Source organism: Haemaphysalis longicornis, unplaced genomic scaffold (genome assembly GCF_048455015.1).
Source record: "Haemaphysalis longicornis isolate Haplotype H1 unplaced genomic scaffold, Haemaphysalis longicornis Haplotype H1 scaffold_1, whole genome shotgun sequence".
In the NCBI taxonomy this organism is placed as follows: domain Eukaryota; kingdom Metazoa; phylum Arthropoda; class Arachnida; order Ixodida; family Ixodidae; genus Haemaphysalis; species Haemaphysalis longicornis.
The window spans coordinates 246558669-246577702 of NW_027526203.1; the positions used below are offsets into that span (position 1 = coordinate 246558669).

General features: G+C 50.4%; 1 protein-coding gene and 1 non-coding gene across 2 annotated transcripts in view; both read left to right on the top strand.

Moving 5' to 3' along the window:
* LOC144158482 (1-acyl-sn-glycerol-3-phosphate acyltransferase alpha-like) overlaps positions 1–19034 on the top strand; it is a 62416-nt gene that overhangs the window by 3277 nt on the left and 40105 nt on the right. The window contains exons 2-4 of the mRNA XM_077689388.1: positions 177–214; positions 5070–5176; positions 14535–14716. Coding sequence (XP_077545514.1) covers positions 177–214; positions 5070–5176; positions 14535–14716 — 327 coding nt within the window. The remainder of the gene's footprint in view (positions 1–176; positions 215–5069; positions 5177–14534; positions 14717–19034) is intronic.
* Positions 2004–2076, top strand: Trnat-cgu (transfer RNA threonine (anticodon CGU)). Its single transcript has one exon. It is a non-coding gene; the product is annotated as a tRNA-Thr (tRNA).

Consider the following 19034-nt stretch of genomic DNA (forward strand, 5'->3'; position numbering starts at 1 on the left):
TCTGATATATCGAACTCGGCGCTCCCAGAATTGCCTCCAAAATGCATGGTCTCGGAGCGGCGATTGAGATGTTGATTGGCTGCGATGGAGATTTTGAGCCTCCCATGGAGCGATCTGACTCCCGGCACTTTCCGTAACTGTTTCCGCGCGCCTGTCTCTTGATTAAACCCTCCCAGTCAGCGAGTCCGGATCAAGATGAAAGCATCGATGAACTGTGAGAAGAGCTCGCCAACGTTCACCGTGTTGTGCTGAAAGGAGTGCCCTTCGAGGATTGCCTGAGTGTCGACGACGACGTTGCCTTCACTGTGAGCCCCTCGGACGTCGACACCATCGCCGATGTCATGGCTGCTGGCGCTGCTGGAAGCACCGAAGAGGCGGAGGATGTCGCGAGTGAAAGCCATGCGATGCTTCGATATTGAAGGACAGCGACTGCAACTGATGCAAATGATGTCTTGTGTAGAGAATGCTGTGCTAGTTGACGCCGCCTAAACGAAATTGAATACAAGAGTCACCGCTTTTTGGAATGTAGGTATAGTTACAGCGGAAAGTGGCTTTATTGCTTGTAATAAATAGATAGTTTTATGTATGATAATGACATACTTTGTTATGTTCGTTTCTGCATGCGGAAATGGCAGGACGCGGGAGGGGGGGGGGGGCGTACTGCGAACTCGTAAAAAAACTCGTTATGGGTGGGTTCGGCTAATTCGTACTATTGGATATATCGAACTAATCGTGGCGCATATTGCAGTTCGCTATACAATCAAACCCGTTTATAGCGAATTACAATATGCACCGCGATTAGTTCGATATATCCAATAGTTCGATATAGCCGAACCCGTTTATAACTAACTTATTGTTACAAGCTCGCAATCCGTGGGAGTTCGCAATCCCCCCCCCCCTCCCTCTCCCTCCCCAACTCCACCATCCCCGCATGCAGAAACGAACACAGTAAAGTAGCCATTACCATACCCAAAATAATCCATTTATTGCAAGTAATAAAGCTACTTCCCGCTTGAACTGCCTACTTTGAAAAGAAAAAACGGTGATTTTTGTTTTCACTTTCGTTTTGGCGGCTTCAACTATAGTTCGTCTCACAAGCTAGCTGCAGCACTGTGGAGGCGACATTGTTGTCCCCCTCAGGGCACCTAACTCACCGCGAAGGAAGTGACAAAAGGCGCCGGGGCTGTGCGGTGCCACTTGCCGAGAGGGGAGAAGGGAGTGTCCTTTCAGGACCCCCTTCACGGCGGATTAGGCGCCCTCAGTGGGCGCACTATTGATAACAATGTAGCCTCCACAGTGCTGCAGCTAGCTTGTGAGATGAACTATAGCATAGCATTCTCTACACGAAACATTGTTTGCACCATTTCGAGTCCACATTCTCCAAAATCGAAGAAGCATTGGCGGAGCACATGGACTGCCGAAAGCGCTTCATTATAAGCGTCGGACGGCTTTCACTCTCGATATCATCCGGAACATTGGCGAGCTCTTCCCACAGTTCACCAATGCTGCTGTCTTGTTCCGGACTCGTTGACTGGGCGGGTTCCGTCATGAGTCCCGCGCGTCGGAAACAGTTAAGGAAAGTGTCGGGCGTCACGTCGCTCCATAAGAGGCGCAACGTCTCAGTCGCGGCTGTCGCTCCGCGGTCGCGGCCAATTCACATCTCAATCGCCGATCCGAGACCATGCATTTCGGCGGCCATTCTAGGCGCACAGAGTTCTATATATGGAATGCGAACTTCGTTAAAAGGAATATGTTTCCCATGTATTTCCGTAACTGAAATATTTTTGTTCGATATATAGCATAATTCGCTCTAGCCGGGTTCGTTATAGCCGTGTTTGACTGTAAATGGGTGTGACTGTAGACACTCGAGTCACGGCCCGGGGGTTAAAAAAGAAGGTCCCCTTTACCACCAGTAGTCCGAGTGGCGTTGGCTACCACCCCCAAGCGCAGGAAACAAAACTACCTTAACATAAATACCCCAGAAAGTGAAGGGGGAAATATCCCCGCCGGTAGCGTAGTGGTCATCGCACCAGACGCGTATTCTGGAGGTCGTGGGTTCGAATCTCACCTGGCGGGCATTTTTTCTCCACTTTCTTTCTGGCTTTCCAAAATTCTTTTTCGGTTTCAATGACCTACCACATTCTCCCCTTTGCTTTCCGAGGTTTTCTTGACTGCCAACCCTTATTTCTGGGTTAATTCAACCAACCCCTCATTTCACATTCTGATTCGCTACATGCATGCATACATACATACATACATCCATCCATACATACATACATACATATACAAATACACACATACATACATACATGCATGCATGCATGCATACATACATACATACATACATGCATACATACATACATACATAGTATCATATACGAAGGGTCAGGCCTGTTGGATGCTACAGCCATGACGTTAATTTCAGAGTCACTGCTGGGTGGGCGACAAAAATATGGTCCCCTTCGACCCGAAAGCCCCCAAAACGCCGTGAAAACTTGCATACAAGTAAATACATACTAAACTTTTTTACGCCCTTTTAGCCAAGAAGGGTGTAGCATAAGTGGAAAAAGGGTGTTGGGAGGCCTTTACACCCTTTTTCTTGAATCTCAACACCCTTTTCCTAGCTCTACACCCTTTTTGTATGAAAAAAAGCGTGTTGATCAACTTCAGCACCCTTGGTTTTCCTTAGGGTGTTGAAAGGGTGTGGAAAAGGTGTTCAGGTGTTCATTGAATAAGGCCATGTTTGGATGCATAATAGCACTGTAAAGAAGAAGACACCCCCTCATATACTCCTCTACCCGCAAGAAATTTTCAAACGCATGCAAGAGAAATAATTGCTCGTATGCAATGATCGCTCGTTTCCATATGCGGTGCACCTCATCTCCCAAGTTTAGCTTTGGCACGTGAAACACCAATTTGAACTTTCAAAATTAAAAAGACTGTATAGCCGTGTGGCGAAAAGAGTGTTTACCGACTGCAACACGCTTGGCTTTCTGTAGGTTGTTGAAACGGTGTGAAATAGGTGTTCAGTTGCAAAAAAAGAACAGCGGAGCTAGGGTCGACCTAGTTTCTTCCGGTATTGCTAAGTTTGGTTATGTTTGCTAAGCTTTGCAATGTTCTTGCTAAGCTTGGATGACCGCTGAGGGGTGAGGCCAAGTTTAACCGAATTTGACAAGGTTGTTCTGCCCCTCCCCCCCCCCCCACACACACACACTCTGCCAAGGGCTCCAAGGGGAGAACAAGCTCCCCAGCTATGCTTTTTCTCCAGCCTTGCACCATTATTGCAAGCGGCGCCAATTTTTCTGCCTTTTAGAATCCAAAAAAGACTAGTACCTTTGAAATGGTACAGTAAGAGGTACGCATGCGCATACGCCCCTTGCGCTCACAGTCTAACAAACTCGAAAGCCGACTTCACTTTATAATACCCTATCTGCAGTCGTGCACCCTTTACAGGTGCCGCAGTTCTTTATCTTTATATTTTTTTGCTGACGCCACCGAAACTAGCTCAAGCTTAAAGAGCTTCTCTGGTAATAAATTGTCAATTCATATTGCTTTAAACATCGTGAGGTACAAAACACCCCCCGCTTGTAGAAAATGTTCGTCCACCCGTGTAAACAGGTACAAAATGCCTCCAAAGTTGGTCTCCTCACCTTTTTTCTTATTTTTCGGTCTTTTCTTACACCCTTTTTCTTACAGCCTTTTTCTTTACGCCCTTTTTCTTAGTTTCGAACCCCCTAATTTGTAGTTTTACACCCTTCTGGTAAAAAGGGTGTTGAAATAAGGAACACCATTTTTGAAGGGTGTTGAGGTGGCGGGGAAGATTTGTTCGGTATTCAATAAAATCCTATAAGTTATGAAACACAAAAACTACCTCGTAATTAAAAAGTTTTTGCAGATCCGCGTGTTGATTTGTATATTATCATAGTAAAATCCATACTTTCAAAATTAGCGCTAAAATATCTGTTTTTGCGACAAGCCCACCGACTCGATCGGGGGGCTTTCCGCTGCTAGATATAAAATCGAGAACAGCACATGTGTTACTAAGTATGCACTCCCTGTACCGCTTGTATCCAGTTCGTTTTCTTGCTAAATTCAACTGTTCCAACTGTTACTTGTGCGTATTGACTGTTTGTGTTGAATGCTGCGCACTCCGCCGATTCACATTGCCACCGCGCATGCTGTCACCCAAAAAAATGGTGTGAGGCTCGACACCCGTTTTTGGGGTGTTGAGCATCCTCAACACCCTTTTTTAAAGGTGTTAAGCTCAATACCCTTTTTTCATCCATACACCCTTTTTTGCCAAAACACCTTTCAAGGGTGTTAGCCATGGGACAAGATTTTTACACCCTTTTCGGCCAAAAAGGGTGTAAAAAAGTTTAGTGTGTACCCTAGAAAATACAGGGCTATACAGTCCTTCCGGTAGCTTCATTTGTAGAACATGAGATGCGACATTTGAGGGCTGCTGGTAAGGAACCCACTCGGAGCGCAAATGATGCCGATTTTTATTGTTTGCTGCAGTCTCGAAACTTCCATTTTGACACACACAGTCGAAGCTGTGGGGAGGAGCCGTCCGGAGGACACCTGCGTCTGCCCTAAATGTTCCGGCAATTGTTACCAGCGCTGCGCCTTAAAACTAGAAGCAGAATTGAGGTTCGGTTCAGGAACCGTGCAATTCGTTCTCCCCAAGATTCACAATGATACTTGGCGTATATGAATTTGATAGCCGGGAGTCACGAGAAATACGGCCACGAACCTAACCAGAACTGACAGCGTATGTGTTAGGTCCTGTGGCCTGTCCGTATGCGGGCCTACGCGCAAACAAAGCCCAGCTGTAGCAACACATATGATAATCTGTGGTAGATAAAAATCGACGAACCCGTAGAACAGATCCCCAAAACTGGAAATGGGCGGCACTTTTTGGGGTGGGCTTTCACGAGTGCCTGGATGATGAACTCTGCTTAGAGGTATACATTAGGTGGAGGGGCCCTATACCCGCAAGTATACCAAACGTGTGTCGGTGGGCCCTCGCTCCCATGCAGGCACGTTTGGCGTGTGTTCCGCGGTCGCAGTCGGCTCCTCTTCGGCGTCGGCTTCAAGGTGCTACACGCAGAAAGGCTGGCGAGTGTCCGAAACTGCATCCTTGTCGCGAACCACCAGAACTCCTTGGACATCATCGGTGAGCCGCTGTACTGACCATTCAGCCTCGCGAAAAGATTTGAGTTGCTCCGGGGTCCCTTCGGTGGCGAGAAGAGTTACGACCTTCCTCGCTCTGCCGCGGATTTAATTGTTTGTTTTAGAGTAGTTTATCGAAACATACAACAACCTTATCAGAGACAGTAGTGAGCTCAATTGATCCGGATGCCCTACAAACGATTTCTGAAGTACCTCGCGGGATGTCACCCGTGTATTTAGAGCAGCATATTCTTTCTCAAATGCTAGACAATGCCGTTCATTTTCAATCTTCGTAAAAGGAAATCAATGAGCATTAAAAAAAACATTCGGTAAGCACTGGGCGTACTCTACATAACCTTTAAACTGTTTTAAAATATGCATTTTTTCCCTTCAGGGGGTTACGCCAAGTCCGACTACCGACTACCAAAGTCCGACTATCATCTCTCCCAGGCTAGAATATCGATTGAAATTTCGATGTACTTCACCGAAGGCATTGCTTTTCATGATTCATGCGCAGTAGTGACTGGCTTTTGGCGTTAATCGACACCTTCTAAGGCTTGATAACAAGCCATAAATTCCGGGCACCCTGGAGTTTTAGATGCAAAGCATCTCTTAGTCGAGGCTCCATCGTCCGGGGTCCGGCGTCCACACCTTTCCTCCTCTCCACAACAGCTGTGATAACGCCGCTCTCCACATCACCTGTGCGATAGCGCGCGCGCTGCTCCTCCTCTCCCCATCTCCACACCACCTGTGCGCCCTGCTCCTCCTCTTCCCTCCACCTCTCCACTTCAGATAACCAGGTCTGCGCCGCTGCTCCCTTCAGTTGCTACTTTCTGTCGAGACAACGCTGCGCCGTCCGATGAGCTGACAATGGACGCCAACAATTCTGGCAGTGAACCGGCTGTCACGCCTTCAACCAGCAACAACCAGCCCACTTCCAGAACCGCGAGCACCGCTGAAGGCAAGGCTGCGCAGAATAGAGCTCGCGACGCAGAACGTAAACGCCAGCGTCGCGCACCGGATCCCGCGCTTCGAGAACGCGAAGCCGCTTCGAAACGCCGAGCAGCGGATCCGGATGCCGTTCGTCAACACAACGATTCGAAACGTCGCCGTCGAGCAGCGGATTCGTCGCTTTGAGAACGTGAAGCCGCTTCGAAACGGCAACGTCGAGCAGTGCAAACTCCGTGCAAAGCCGCGCAAACTCGTGCAAACTCGAGATGCTTTGCATCTCCTCAGGGTTCCCACGTGGGAAGATGGTGTAATTTTTTTTTTGTTCTCTATCAGCAAAGCTGCCACAGCTAGCAGGTATGGAACCCTTGACCTCGCGCGTGGCCGCAAAATGTCTGGCCAGTAAGCCATCGTGGTAGGTAGTGTAATGCTTTATTCTAATATGCACTAGGAAAAAAAACTTCATCAAATGCCTTGCTGCCATGGAGACTGCCATAACAGCTGGTAGTGTTACATTCTTACTTGGCCTGGCTTACAGCATCGCTACTTGTCGCTCCTGGGGACGAAAGAAACAACAAGCGAGATATTTCTTGTTCTAGTTCTTCTACTCGTATGAATGTTTTATGAAATGCTTGACAGGTTCTCAAGAGTAGGAGTTTTTTTTTTATCCATAAACCGACCTTATATACACTTTAAACCTCATTACTACATTTTTGTTTTGCTGTTGCAGGCAACTTTCGGGCTTGGCCATGAGCCATGCCAAGTAAACACGGAACGCTCCTTTGCGGTACACGACGGCACTCTCGTTGTAGCGCAGATCGCATATACACTGACGCCCGATTTCCCTGTATACTCGGGTACAACTTAAAAACGACAACAGAAGTTGCCAGGGCTGCGCCTGGTCACGGCAGCCGGCTGTTCCTCCGCGCGGCGAAAGGAGTGCGTAATACGAGTATCTTGAACGTGACACGAGTCGTTTCCGTGTTTTTCCGAACTTAATCTACGCATAAACTACTGTAGCGACGACGAACAAACTATCTGAGAAAAGAAGAGGATGTCACGCATTAAGCGCTATCTTCTTTCAAAACGCGCGTGCTTGTTGACGTCATGAGTCCGTGACGTCGGCGGAGATATGCGCCACATATGCTATTGGTATCCTTAACATGCGCCAGAGTATAGTATAATTATTAGGAAACTATATGGCGGTTAGTATAGAGCGGATTGTCGTAGATAAGGTATGGTGTCACTTAGGTGGAGCAATTGCTAGTGTCATGCGAGGCTACGTCGGCCTCAGCAACCACTGACTACTACTATTACGACTCACGCATTGGGCTGTATACGACGAACTCACGCCGTATACGTGCGCATGGACACATATTTCCTGGAAACAGGCATGTATCTTCCTGTGGTTAAATATTTAGCCTATTCTATAGAACATGATTTATATCGACCACGCCTGGCACGCGCCGCCCATTCCGTCCTGTGTGCGCGTGGGTTCACGTGAGCTATTTTATGAGCATAAACTAACAGGTGATGCAAAAAAATGAAATGGGTGTCAATTCCTCCGCAGCTAACTCCTCACAAAAACTGAGTAGTTCGCGTTGGTTCGACGTGCATCATTTATCTGGGACTGGAAGGCTCAAGAATCGGAGAATACCACAGACGAAACGAAATCATTTGTTCTCGCGGTTTTGCACATGCAAGCCTCGAAAACGCGCAGTATGCTGCAACAACATCGCGAAGAAATCGGAACCCTACTTAAAGATGGACAGCAACAATAGCCTGAGAATATGGCATTGGAACGCAAACGGCTTCCGGTGCCGAAAAGCAGTCCTACAACAACACATTAGATCGCTGGCCCCGACGGCGCGTCCGGACGTGATAGTCATACAAGAGACTCATATAGAAGATACACCTGGGCTTCCCGGATACCGGGCACACGCCAGCCCGCCATCCGCCCGTACATGCGGGAAGGGTGCGGCGCAGGGAGTGTGCACGTTTGTCCGTAAGGGAATCGCCCACGTGAAACACCAACGGTTCCTGGGCAACAGGGACACTGCCTTAGAACTATGTGTTACCGAGCTAGCAATACGGGGCAAGGGACACAAGGCGAGAGGCGGCAGGAAGAGCAAGACAGCGACGAACATCCTACTTGCCAACACCTACAGCAACCCCAGACATGGAAAGCAGAAGTTCAAGACTCTCTTCCATAAGATTAAAGAAGCTACGGTTCAAGCACAACGAGACCTAGCCAAGAAAGGAGACTCCGCAGCGATAATATGCGGAGACTTCAACGCTCAGCACACAACAACTGGGCTACACGACCACTACGTCTAAAGGGAAAGATATTCTCGAAGACGCGGCGGCAGCCGGGTTCACACTACTAACCAACCCATCCCAACCATCCAGGATAGGCACGTCGGCTACACGAGATACGAACCCAGACCTCGCCTTTGGGTTGCTACCCGAAGGTGGCACCGCCAAGTGGAGGAACACGGGGATTAATCTAGGTAGTGACCATTTCATTATCGAAATCGAACTGCCGCTAGCCCACCTCAAGGGTGAAAAAAGCAGCGGCAAGAGCAAGACACACAAACTGGTCAACTGGAGCAAGTTCCGCAATACGGAACTGGGCGACATTGACGAAATCAATGCATGGTCAGCGAAGTTGCTGGCGGCGACGGAAGGAGCCACCGAAGAAATCGAAGCTCCAGAGGAAATAGAAGCCATGGACCCACGTCTGGCCCATCTTCTTGAAGCAAGGCGCTCGCTCCAGAAGAGATGGCGTCGGCAACGACACAACAGGAAACTACGCAAGAGAATCGCCGAGCTCGGTAGAGAAATCGAGCGACACAGTAGACAGCTCTGCTCACAGCAGTGGTTCGCACTCTGCAGCCAAGCTGAAGGACAGCTACATCGAAGCAGCCCCTGGAAACTCCTCAGGCAACTGATGGACGAAACTAGGAGCGGCGAATACCAACGTACAAGAATGGCCCAAAACTACACACTACTGCTCGCCAACTAGGGGAAGAAGAGATGCACAAACGTCTCAACGAGCGTTACCTCCCTTCCACTAACAGCGAAGATCACCCGGACTACGCTGGCCAGCCAAACTCCCACCTCGATCGAGACATAGAAGAGTGGGAGGTTAGGCAAGCCACGCAAGAACTGAACTGTCGTTCGGAAGCCGGTCCCGACAAGATCTCTAACAAGTCCCTACGCAACCTGAGCGACGCAGCGATATCATCCCTGACGAACTATTACAACGTCTGCTGGCGCAATGGCACGCTACCCCAAGCATGGAAGACAGCGAAAACGATCCTGCTGCCAAAACCGTATAAGCCACCGGGAATTGACGGACTGCGACCCATCTCGCTCACGTCCTGCGTGGGTAAGGTGCTGGAGCACGTCCTCAACACCCGGTGGAACCGCTACCTGGAAGCAAACAACAAATACCCAGACACGATGCTCGGCTTCCGAGCCAAACTGGGTACTCAAGACGCAATGCTTCTGATCCAGAGAGAAGTCCTCGACCCCCCGGGCGGGATTCCCAAGAATGACAACCGAGCCATACTGGGCTTGGACCTGCAGAGTGCCTTCGACAACGTGAAGCACTCGGCGGTTCTGGCCCAGGTATCCCGCCTTGGGCTAGGAAGAAGAACGTACAACTACATCAGAGCCTTTCTCACAGGCCGGACAGCCAGGCTAGAAGTGGGAGGGCAGAAACTAGAAGAACGGAAGCTGGGCAGTGTCGGGACCCCACAGGGCTCGGTCATCTCCCCGTTCCTGTTTAACATCGTGATGCTAGAGGTGGCCAAACGCCTGGAAGCGTTAAGCCCGAGGGTCCGACACTGCCTATACGCAGACGACGTGACCATATGGGTTACCGGCGGAAGCGACGGAAAAATCGAAGAAGATCTCCAAGCAGCGGTGAGCGCTGTAGAGACCGCCCTCACGGACACAGGTCTTCGGTGCTCACCGCAAAAGTCACAGCTACTCATCCTGCCGCCACCAGGGAGGCACAGGAAGAGGGCAAGCCAAGAAGCAGAAAAGAACATAACGATACGCACCGACAGTGGCGCGCCGATCCCGCACATCCCAGGCCTCCGGGTCCTGGGCATGTACATCGACGGCACCCAAACAAACGCCACGGCAGTAAAGAATATTACGACCAAGATAGGCATCGCAGCACGCCTGGTCAAGAGGGTCTCGACACGCTACTGAGGTATGAACGAAAGGGGACTTCTGCGGCTGCTACAGGCTTTCGTCGTAAGCCATGCGGCATACGCAGGGGCCTTCCACCGATGGACCGCAGCAGAACGGTCCAAAATCGACGCGGCCATCCGAAAAGCCTACGTGGGAGCCATGGGTCTCCTACCGGGTACAAGAACTACGGCCTTGCTGTCTCTGGGTGCACATAACACGCTCTCAGAGATCAGCGAGGCCCAGAGAACGTCGCAACTACACCGTCTGGGTAGTACCGCGACGGGGAGAAGACTACTGGATCGAGTGGGGATCCTGCCAGGGGCCCGATCAAGCTGCGAGCTAGAAGGAGAGCTGGAGGAACAAGCCCTCCTGCCAGACGAATTGGCAAGGAAAATCATCGTTTACCCCCTGCCAAGAAACACCAATCCAGAGAGAGATGTGGGAAGGCGAGCTGCAAGAGCGGCCGCACTAGCCAAGCATCACCAACTAGACGAGGGTGCGGTGTTCGTGGATGTCGCAAGATACCCAAGGACCCGTAACGTCTTCGCAACGGTGGCAATCAAGGCATCCACCGGCGAACTCCTGTCAGCGTGCTCCGTACGCACGAAAACAGTCGGCCAAGCGGAAGAGGCGGCAATAGCGCTGGCCATGGGACTACCAAACACACGTACAATACTGAGCGACTCGAAGTCAGCAATCCGAAACTTCGCTCGAGGAACGGTCTGGCGTGGTGCGGAGAGGCTAGCGAGACCCCGAGGGGTCGAGCAGGCATCTCAGGGCACCGCAGCGAGATCTCCCAACATCACCATCAAATGGTTCCCGGCCCATATGGGCAACGAACTAGCTACCAACATCAAGAACCGCAACGAAGAAGCGGACGCCACGGCCCGTGTCCTCGTCACGTGCCGGACCGAGGCGACCGCGTCTTTCGACACCAGCGGAGAAGACCAAGAACAAGACTGCGAGCCCCTCACAGAATACAGCGGGATCCTAGCAGCCTACAGGGAAGCCAGGAGAGCCTTTCCGCCACCGCACCGTGAACTCACGTGCGCGGAGGCGGTGAGACTACGACAACTACAAACAGAATGTGTGTTGACGCCCACCCTGGCCCGACACATATGCCCGGAAATGTTCGTGGACACCGTGTGTAGTGTGTGCAGACGCGAACCCGCCACCCTCAAGCACATCATGTGGGGGGAGTGTGACAGTGCTGTGAACGCAGTGGATGCGCAGTGCCTGGATGCGACATACCCCGAAGAAGTGGGAGCGTGGTTACGTTCCGAAGATCCAACAACACAACGCAGGGCCATCCAGCGGCTCGAGGAGGCTCTAGCGAAGCAGACGAGAAAGGGAACCTCTGCCCCGGTAAACGGGAGTAGAGGAGCCCGAGTACCTGACGCCTAGCCGGAGCCACAATCCTCGGGGTCTAAGCCCGGAACTATAGGGCGTATTAGCCATAGTTCAAAGACAGGGATCAACCGCGCCCTGCGTGGCCGGAGACTTCCCACATGCCGGATACCAAATAAATGTTATTTCTCTCTCTCTCTCTCGAAAACGCGCGACAAGTTAACTGAAGGGGCTGCACTTAGAAGAATGTCCTTGCGCATCTCGCCGTAACGTAAGAGACAATGCACTGTGAATAACCGTGACATTTTAATGTGATATTCGGGAGGTCGAAAATACGGCGCCCTGTTTTCTCAGCAAGAAATGGCACTTAAAGCGTCAGACGGTGCAAAGAGAACGAAAGTAGAGTACTTGAGCTGAAAAGAAAATTGGGAAAATGTTGCTCTGGGTTGGAGGTGAACTCAGGGCATCCGCATTGATAAACGACCACAATTCGATAGCTCTGGCTCACCGAAGGTGGATTTATAGTGATGTATTGGGGTCTTCGACTTAGAAACTGGTGTTAAAGAGCCTACGTGACTAATTTAATCGCAGCAATTACAGGAGTAGCAATTATACAGGCGAGCAGCAAAGTACGTCCACAGTAAACGTCCTTTGCTTGGTGATGCAAACGGGGGTATGTGCCGGCCTGGCGTTAGGTGCGCCGTCACGGGGCATCCACTGAAACTTGCTATCGTACCACAGTGCCCCAATAAATGGGTTAGGCCTAGGAACCCCTATGATGGGTTAGGCCTATGGGTTAGGCCTATAGAGTTAGGGCTATGAACTCTGATACCAACTGTTACACGCAGCTTGACGTACAATTCGTTGACACAGCTTGGTACGTCGTAAGGCTCATAACTACGGGTAATAAAGTTAAGCCTAGGTATAGGCCTAACAAGAGCGATTGGCCATTCTCGAGTCAAAGTAACGGAGGGAAGAAAGAAAAGGGAAAACAAAGCGTGATGATGGCATGGAGAGGGCACGTTGGACAATTGGACACCAATGCTTCCGCCTTCAGTGCCATAGGGGGGGGGGGAGGGGGGGGGGCTTAGGTGCCGTACTTCAAAAACTAAAAGCTCAAGATGAGGGAAGAAACTTGCGCTAAAGACAAAACGCCGTGCCTGTTGTGCTTGTCTTTTTTTATTTCGTATTGCGTCTGTGTTTTCTGCGCCTTCAGCATCTTCGTGTATGCCGATCCAACTTGTTATTTGTGCCCTATCAATTTTTTGGTCCTTAATTTTTTTTTTTTTGCGGTAGGTGGCGATCCACAGCTTTGTTACGTGAGCAAAAGATGGGGCATGGCGTCAAAAGTCTCGCGTAGATCCACAGCAGAGCGAGCTACAGGAGAGCACATAAGGAGGGAGTGGCACGGCCGCGTGGAGAGAGCTGCCTTCTTGAGAGTGGAGCTTGCCTTCTCGACGTGGCCGATGTCGACGGAGAGACGTCAAGTCGAAGCGCGGCTCACCACCTGCCTCTGTAGACGCGCTTGTTCAGTCGCACGATGTCTCGAGGGGCCCGGTGACTACGGTCTCCGCTTGTACGCGTTGTAGAATCGAATGGGCAGCTAGTGTAGGGTGGCGAAGGAGGAAGGAATTGGAATGACAACGGCGATATTCCGGTAGTGGTGTGCAACATAAGGAGCGACACGCAGCCAATGCCGCTGCTAAAGTGAGCAAGCGGGACGTCTGGGATGGTTAGAGCGCTAAGCACGATCGGCACAACGTATACGAGTGACATGCGAGAAAGGAGGTGAAACGAGGCTTCCTAGGGCGGCCAGATAATGTCAAAAGCGCTCGTCAGAGGTTAAGCTAGCGGCACCTGCCATGGGTGAAGAAACTGCGCGGCCACTGCGGTCGGCACTGCACTGTGCAGCCACGGATTGCATTGCGGGCGATATCGTTTCGTCCATCAGGTGCCGCTACCCTCTCCTTCGCCGTCGTAGCTACAAAGCTTCGCAGTCCGCTTCGGTTTTCGTTGTGACATTATCTGGTCGCTCGCCCGCACTTGCCGCAATGGGCTTTGTCGCCTCCTATATATTCTTGTTGCGGGCTTGTGACTGAGCAGGAGCGAGGCGCTCGCATCGGGTAGAGCCTCACGTTGGCGAGGGAGTGGGACGAGGTGCTCGCGCATTCTTACAGGAACCATGAAGACAGATTACAAATTTGGGTCATGAAAAAGACTGCTTCGTCCCGGTAACCTAAACCTAATTTTATCGCAAGCTTCAAACAAATAATGGAGATATTAAAGAAAACATGTGAAGCAGTGGTGGCTCCGCAGTAATTTTACGGCAACTTTTCTATGACGTCACAGAATCTTGTTTGGTGATGGTGAGCCATCGAACTGAACCACCGCTAAAACACATGACTGAGCGATTGTGGTGGGGTCTGTGGTGCCGTTTGATCGCGTCCCTTGAATGCTGACTTGCAGTTCACACACAGATAAAAATGTTTTTAGTGGTGACCCATATGACGTCACTCCTGCCCATAACACGTCACTTTAGCGAGAAATTTGAAAGTTTTTCGATACTTCTTGCATTTTTTCGGTTCTTTCGTGGCTGGAATGAAGCTGGGTGAGGTACTGAAGATATTTAAACAAGGTTGTATGTTGTCTTCATGTTCCCTAATGGATCTTCAATTAGGGTTTTTTCATGGTCTGGGTGCTGAAATTAGGGTTTTTTTATGGTCTGGATACTCTGGCTACTGGGAGCCAACCTGAACAATTTAGAGTGGTGTAGCAATTAATGCATCGCAAAGAAAGTCTCATGGTGCAAGCGAGCATGTTCCTGAGAAACAGTGCGTGACGGCTGCGCTGCTACGTCGCAGGCATTGTGTCTCACTGGCGGCTGTTCCACCCGTGCGTTCCAGTGATAAAAAAGTGGTTCCTCTACAGCGGCCCCGTCGGTTTGCTTTGCTGGCTGACCGGGAGCGTTTTCATCGACCGCAGCGACGGGCGGCGCGGCCGCGAGGCGCTCAACGCCAAGCTTCGCGACGTCAGTGACGGAAAGGTATGCGCTTCCATGGACTCCCATTGCCCGCACTACAAATGTCGAAAAACCGCGCTGACTTGATAGATAACCTGGCTGAAGTCAACTGCCTCTACGGCAAGCTAGAATATTACAGTATACTCGGTCGTCCGCGATATGGCACTAATTTTTATGTCACACTGAATACATTTTCCGGTCTCACAGTCGCCTAATTTCTGGATTGAGTGTATTAAGGGCACACAACGGACTATGTGACGAAGAATCAAGGGTACCTTAGCAAACGTTGTGATATAATGGACCCAAAAGCATTAGTGCCCAATTGTCTAACGGATATGCGGGAATTGTGTGCGCCACCATGTTCCTTGGCGCAGAGGGGAGGGGAAGCGCTATCTATGCTCCCGGTGTTCGGGCAGACGCTTCAGACGCCGTCGTAGTAGACACAGCATAGATGAAATTCATACAGGAAGTCACGCGGGAAGGAAGCATGCTCCTTTTACGTGCAGACGTTGCGTGGCGCCTACAGTGGCGTCACATCTTCTCCATTTGTTAGAACGGCCCGTGGGAAGGGGGCAAATACCCGCTTTCGCATTACCAAGCAAAGGTAACATTTACTGGAAACGTATTTGCTTATCCTCTAATTGCTAGTTCTGTAGTGAGCATGCTTCCATTGCCTGCGCCGCAACTGAGTGTATCGTGCTAAGGCTTGCCCCATAGCGTCATTTTAACACGAAAGTGTTGTATGCCCGGGTACACCAAGATTTCACAGATGTCAAACCTGTCACGGAAGTGACGTCGCCACAAAAAGCGCCATTGACGCGGCGGCGCCAGGACTCGAGCCCACGAACTCTCTCGGAACAACGGGAGGTACGTGGCGCTCTACCCACTGCGCTATGAGCAGAGACATGAGCAGCTCTACGAACGCGGCTTACGTCCTTCCCTACGACTCATTCAGATGGTGCTGCCGCCAAGGAGAGGCGAAGTGAAGTAGCACTTCATGACGCTAATAAGCGCCGACAGTTGGCGCCTCGATGCCAGCGCCTTCGTATACGGGGGCACCCTCCGCTGTCGCGTTGTTCCCGTGACCGTTATTTGTTCGAAGCTGCTGTTTCTGTGCGTGTCATTTTTGGCTTTGTTTTCCCACAATAAACCGGTTATTTTTTTTGTTTCTTGCGTGTCGGCGTCACTTCGTCTGGCGGGGCCAGGCTCGCCAACCCTTCACACATGAAGGAGGTTCCTTTAACATTCAAATGCTCCTGTGAAGGCACCTTTCACTTTCATGTTTTATCGATTCCTATGAAAGAGGGATCAACCCCAATTTTTTGTTGTTAAATGGGCCGTGAAGACAAAATACAAGTTTGGTTCAATGAGGAGATTGCATGACCACCCCACTTTTGACTCAAACTTGCAACTGCTCAGCTAGGTATTAAGAGAAACATATGAAGCAGTGGGCGACTCACCGCACACTTTCTCGCGGGTACGTTATAACGTCACCGAAACTTGTTTATGCGATTGGTGGCCGCCGGCCAAAGCCAAAAGCAAGAAGTATGAAGGCCATTGTTCTGGAATCTCTAGTTCAGCTTGACCGCACCAATTGAGTGCTAACGTGCAGTTAACGCAATGGGAACCGTTTTTAGCCTTCCCCCTTGTACGTCGCTCCTGATGCCGTGAAGCCCGAAATTTGCAGCTTTAAAGATATTCCCGATTTTTCTTCGGTTAAAAACACGTCCTTTACGGCTGGAATGGACTTGAGTGAGTTACTAACAGCTAGTCCTTTCAAATTGAATAAGGGTTGTCTTTGTCTTCATGGTTCCTTTTAGTTACCCTTGGTTTGCTGCGTCTTAGCTTTGTTACGTGCGCTTTTTATGTGCATTCTGTTTTTATATATGTTGGTGTCCCTTATATATGTTGGTGTCCCTTTGTTGAGCCGGCAGGATAAGGTTCAAACGGTTACAGTCGCTTCGCTACGAGGGTACGTTCTATGCCCTGCTTGCGCGTATGCGGTAGCGTACTCCATCTCACGAAGCGTTAGGATGGAATGTGCCCATTTTTAGCGGATGCCGTAGGCCACCGCTCGCGTGGATGACAAATGACCCGCAATCTTGGCAAACCTTCAGGATAACTGGGTCTGGTAGGGTGAAATAATTTGTTACACTTATGTATTTGTGGTCGTATTTATAATTTCACTAATTTTGGGATGCCTATACGCAATTACGGCGCCATCTCTTTTCTGCCAAACCACCACAGTTGCATTGGTTTCGTTATGAAAAATCGTTTGATGGCCGACTTAGAGATGTGGCCACGTGGTCCGCTTGCGAATCAACCCAGTAGTCGGCGGCCACTTTTTCTGTTTAATTAATCCACCTGCCGTGGCCAATGACGGGGGCCAATTCATTTCCACGCTGGTTGTTTCATCGGCGGCGTTTTGAATATTTCGCCCCGTGCTTGTAGAGTCATTCGCTGAGGCATCGCTGTGGAACTGACTGAATCTACGCCAAAACCACTGGTTCAAGGAATAGTACCGCTCTTACGGCCGGCTGCCGGACACCATAAGGAGTGCCGTATATTCGACGGACCTGGCCGCACAAACTCTAGCCGTCCAGCAGCTCGAGGCTGCTCTCGCCAGGCAGAAGCGGAGCGAGTCGCAGACGGGGGGGAAAGGGACGAACTCCCGAGTACCTTTCGCGCACCGCTCACGCCGACGCCGGCGGGGCCTAGTCCCGAAGACGTCGTGAACGTGGGTGGGATGTGGAGGCTCTGCGCATCCCGACCTCCCACTCCCTGCTGGCCATAAATAAAGTCTTTCTCTCTCTCTCTCTCTCTCTCTCTCTCTCTTAAGGAAAGCTACGCGGACGTCTGGTGCAACACAAGCTGGTTTCCCATGTTTTTATATCTCGCTTTCTGATCAGGAGTGTGGAATACATCTTGTAACTGCACGGAATTGGCACACAGTTAAGATACGCAGTGACAGTGACTTTCGTTTACGCTGACGGGCGAGTCGTGCACACGCGGGTCCAACAGCTCAAACAAAAAGAAGGCGATGAGAAAGCTTGCTGCGTCAAGGGACAATGGTCAAAGAAATAGTTCGCTACTCACTCGCCATGTAGATTCCCTTTTGGTAGCCCCGAGTCGACAAAATTTACTGACGCCCACCGCACTAGCAATGTGAAAGAACTGGTACTCTATTTCGGCTAGCGAGCCCTGTTTTACGCGCGATATTTAAAGTGCTTCAGCAGCAGTGCGTCCGCAGCCAGAGGACGTTATGTGCTGCAAAAGCAGGATCACGCTCAGTTCTAACCTGATAATTTTACGACACCGTAAGCTTACCTGCGCACTTGGTGGGAGGCATGCGTCTCATTGATGAGAGCCGTCACGTCCGCGAGGTCGCCTGTACGCCTCCGCGAAACTTACTTCCCCACTTTTATCTCTCTTTCGACAAATCTCACCGACAACGCAAAGAAAAATTGTCTTTGCCACATCGTAGTGCGATTTTTTCCCTCCCTTCTCGCCAAAGTTGTAAGGTTAGCTTTTTTGCACAACACTGCAGCTGCGCAAAAAAGCCATACGCACAAGAGCGACCGACTTCAGCTGCAAAAGCAAATTATGTACTACGACACGCATAAACATACTTCACTGTGAGTTTCCATCAATTTTTTTTCAAACTCAGAAGAGATCCCCGGTGCTCTCTTAATTGAGAAACAGTGGCGTAAGCAATCCAAGAGCTCAGCCTACAGCTGCCTAGGGTACTACCAAGCGCTACATGGTAACGCGTATGCTGCCGCCGAAGCGATAGCAACATAGGTGTACCTACGAACTCCCCTCACACGTGAAGGGTGTGTGCGTACGAGAGAAAAGGCTATCATGGCACGTAATACATACGCAATTTTGCGTTCTCGGCGCTTAACTCTTTCGTTACCACGACAATCCCCCGCATGTCTAGCAAGTGTACCGTCATTTTCAGCCAGTTTCCAGCAGTTTATAGGTTTCGTTCTGGCGTTGCAAAATTCATATTTCGTGCTACTACGCAGTTACGCAACTGCAGGCTGATTTGCCATGGCTCCTCCGTTGCCCGCTACTGTTCAAAAGAAGGCACGTCGCTCGTGCTTCCAATTTACCCACGACTTACTTCTGCGATAACAGCTTCCGCTGAAAGTCGAAAGATAACACCAAGTCGTCGGATATCAACTCAGACGAGGAGAACGCTATCAATTGGCCTTGAATACCACCGGCTGTTCAGCGGCCAGTTTCGTTTCCGTGCGAGGGTATTCCCGGAGGTCTTTTGTCGCTTCTTAGTAGAACTGTTTATTCTGACAAAGTCTCCAACAGGCTTGACATTGTTTCT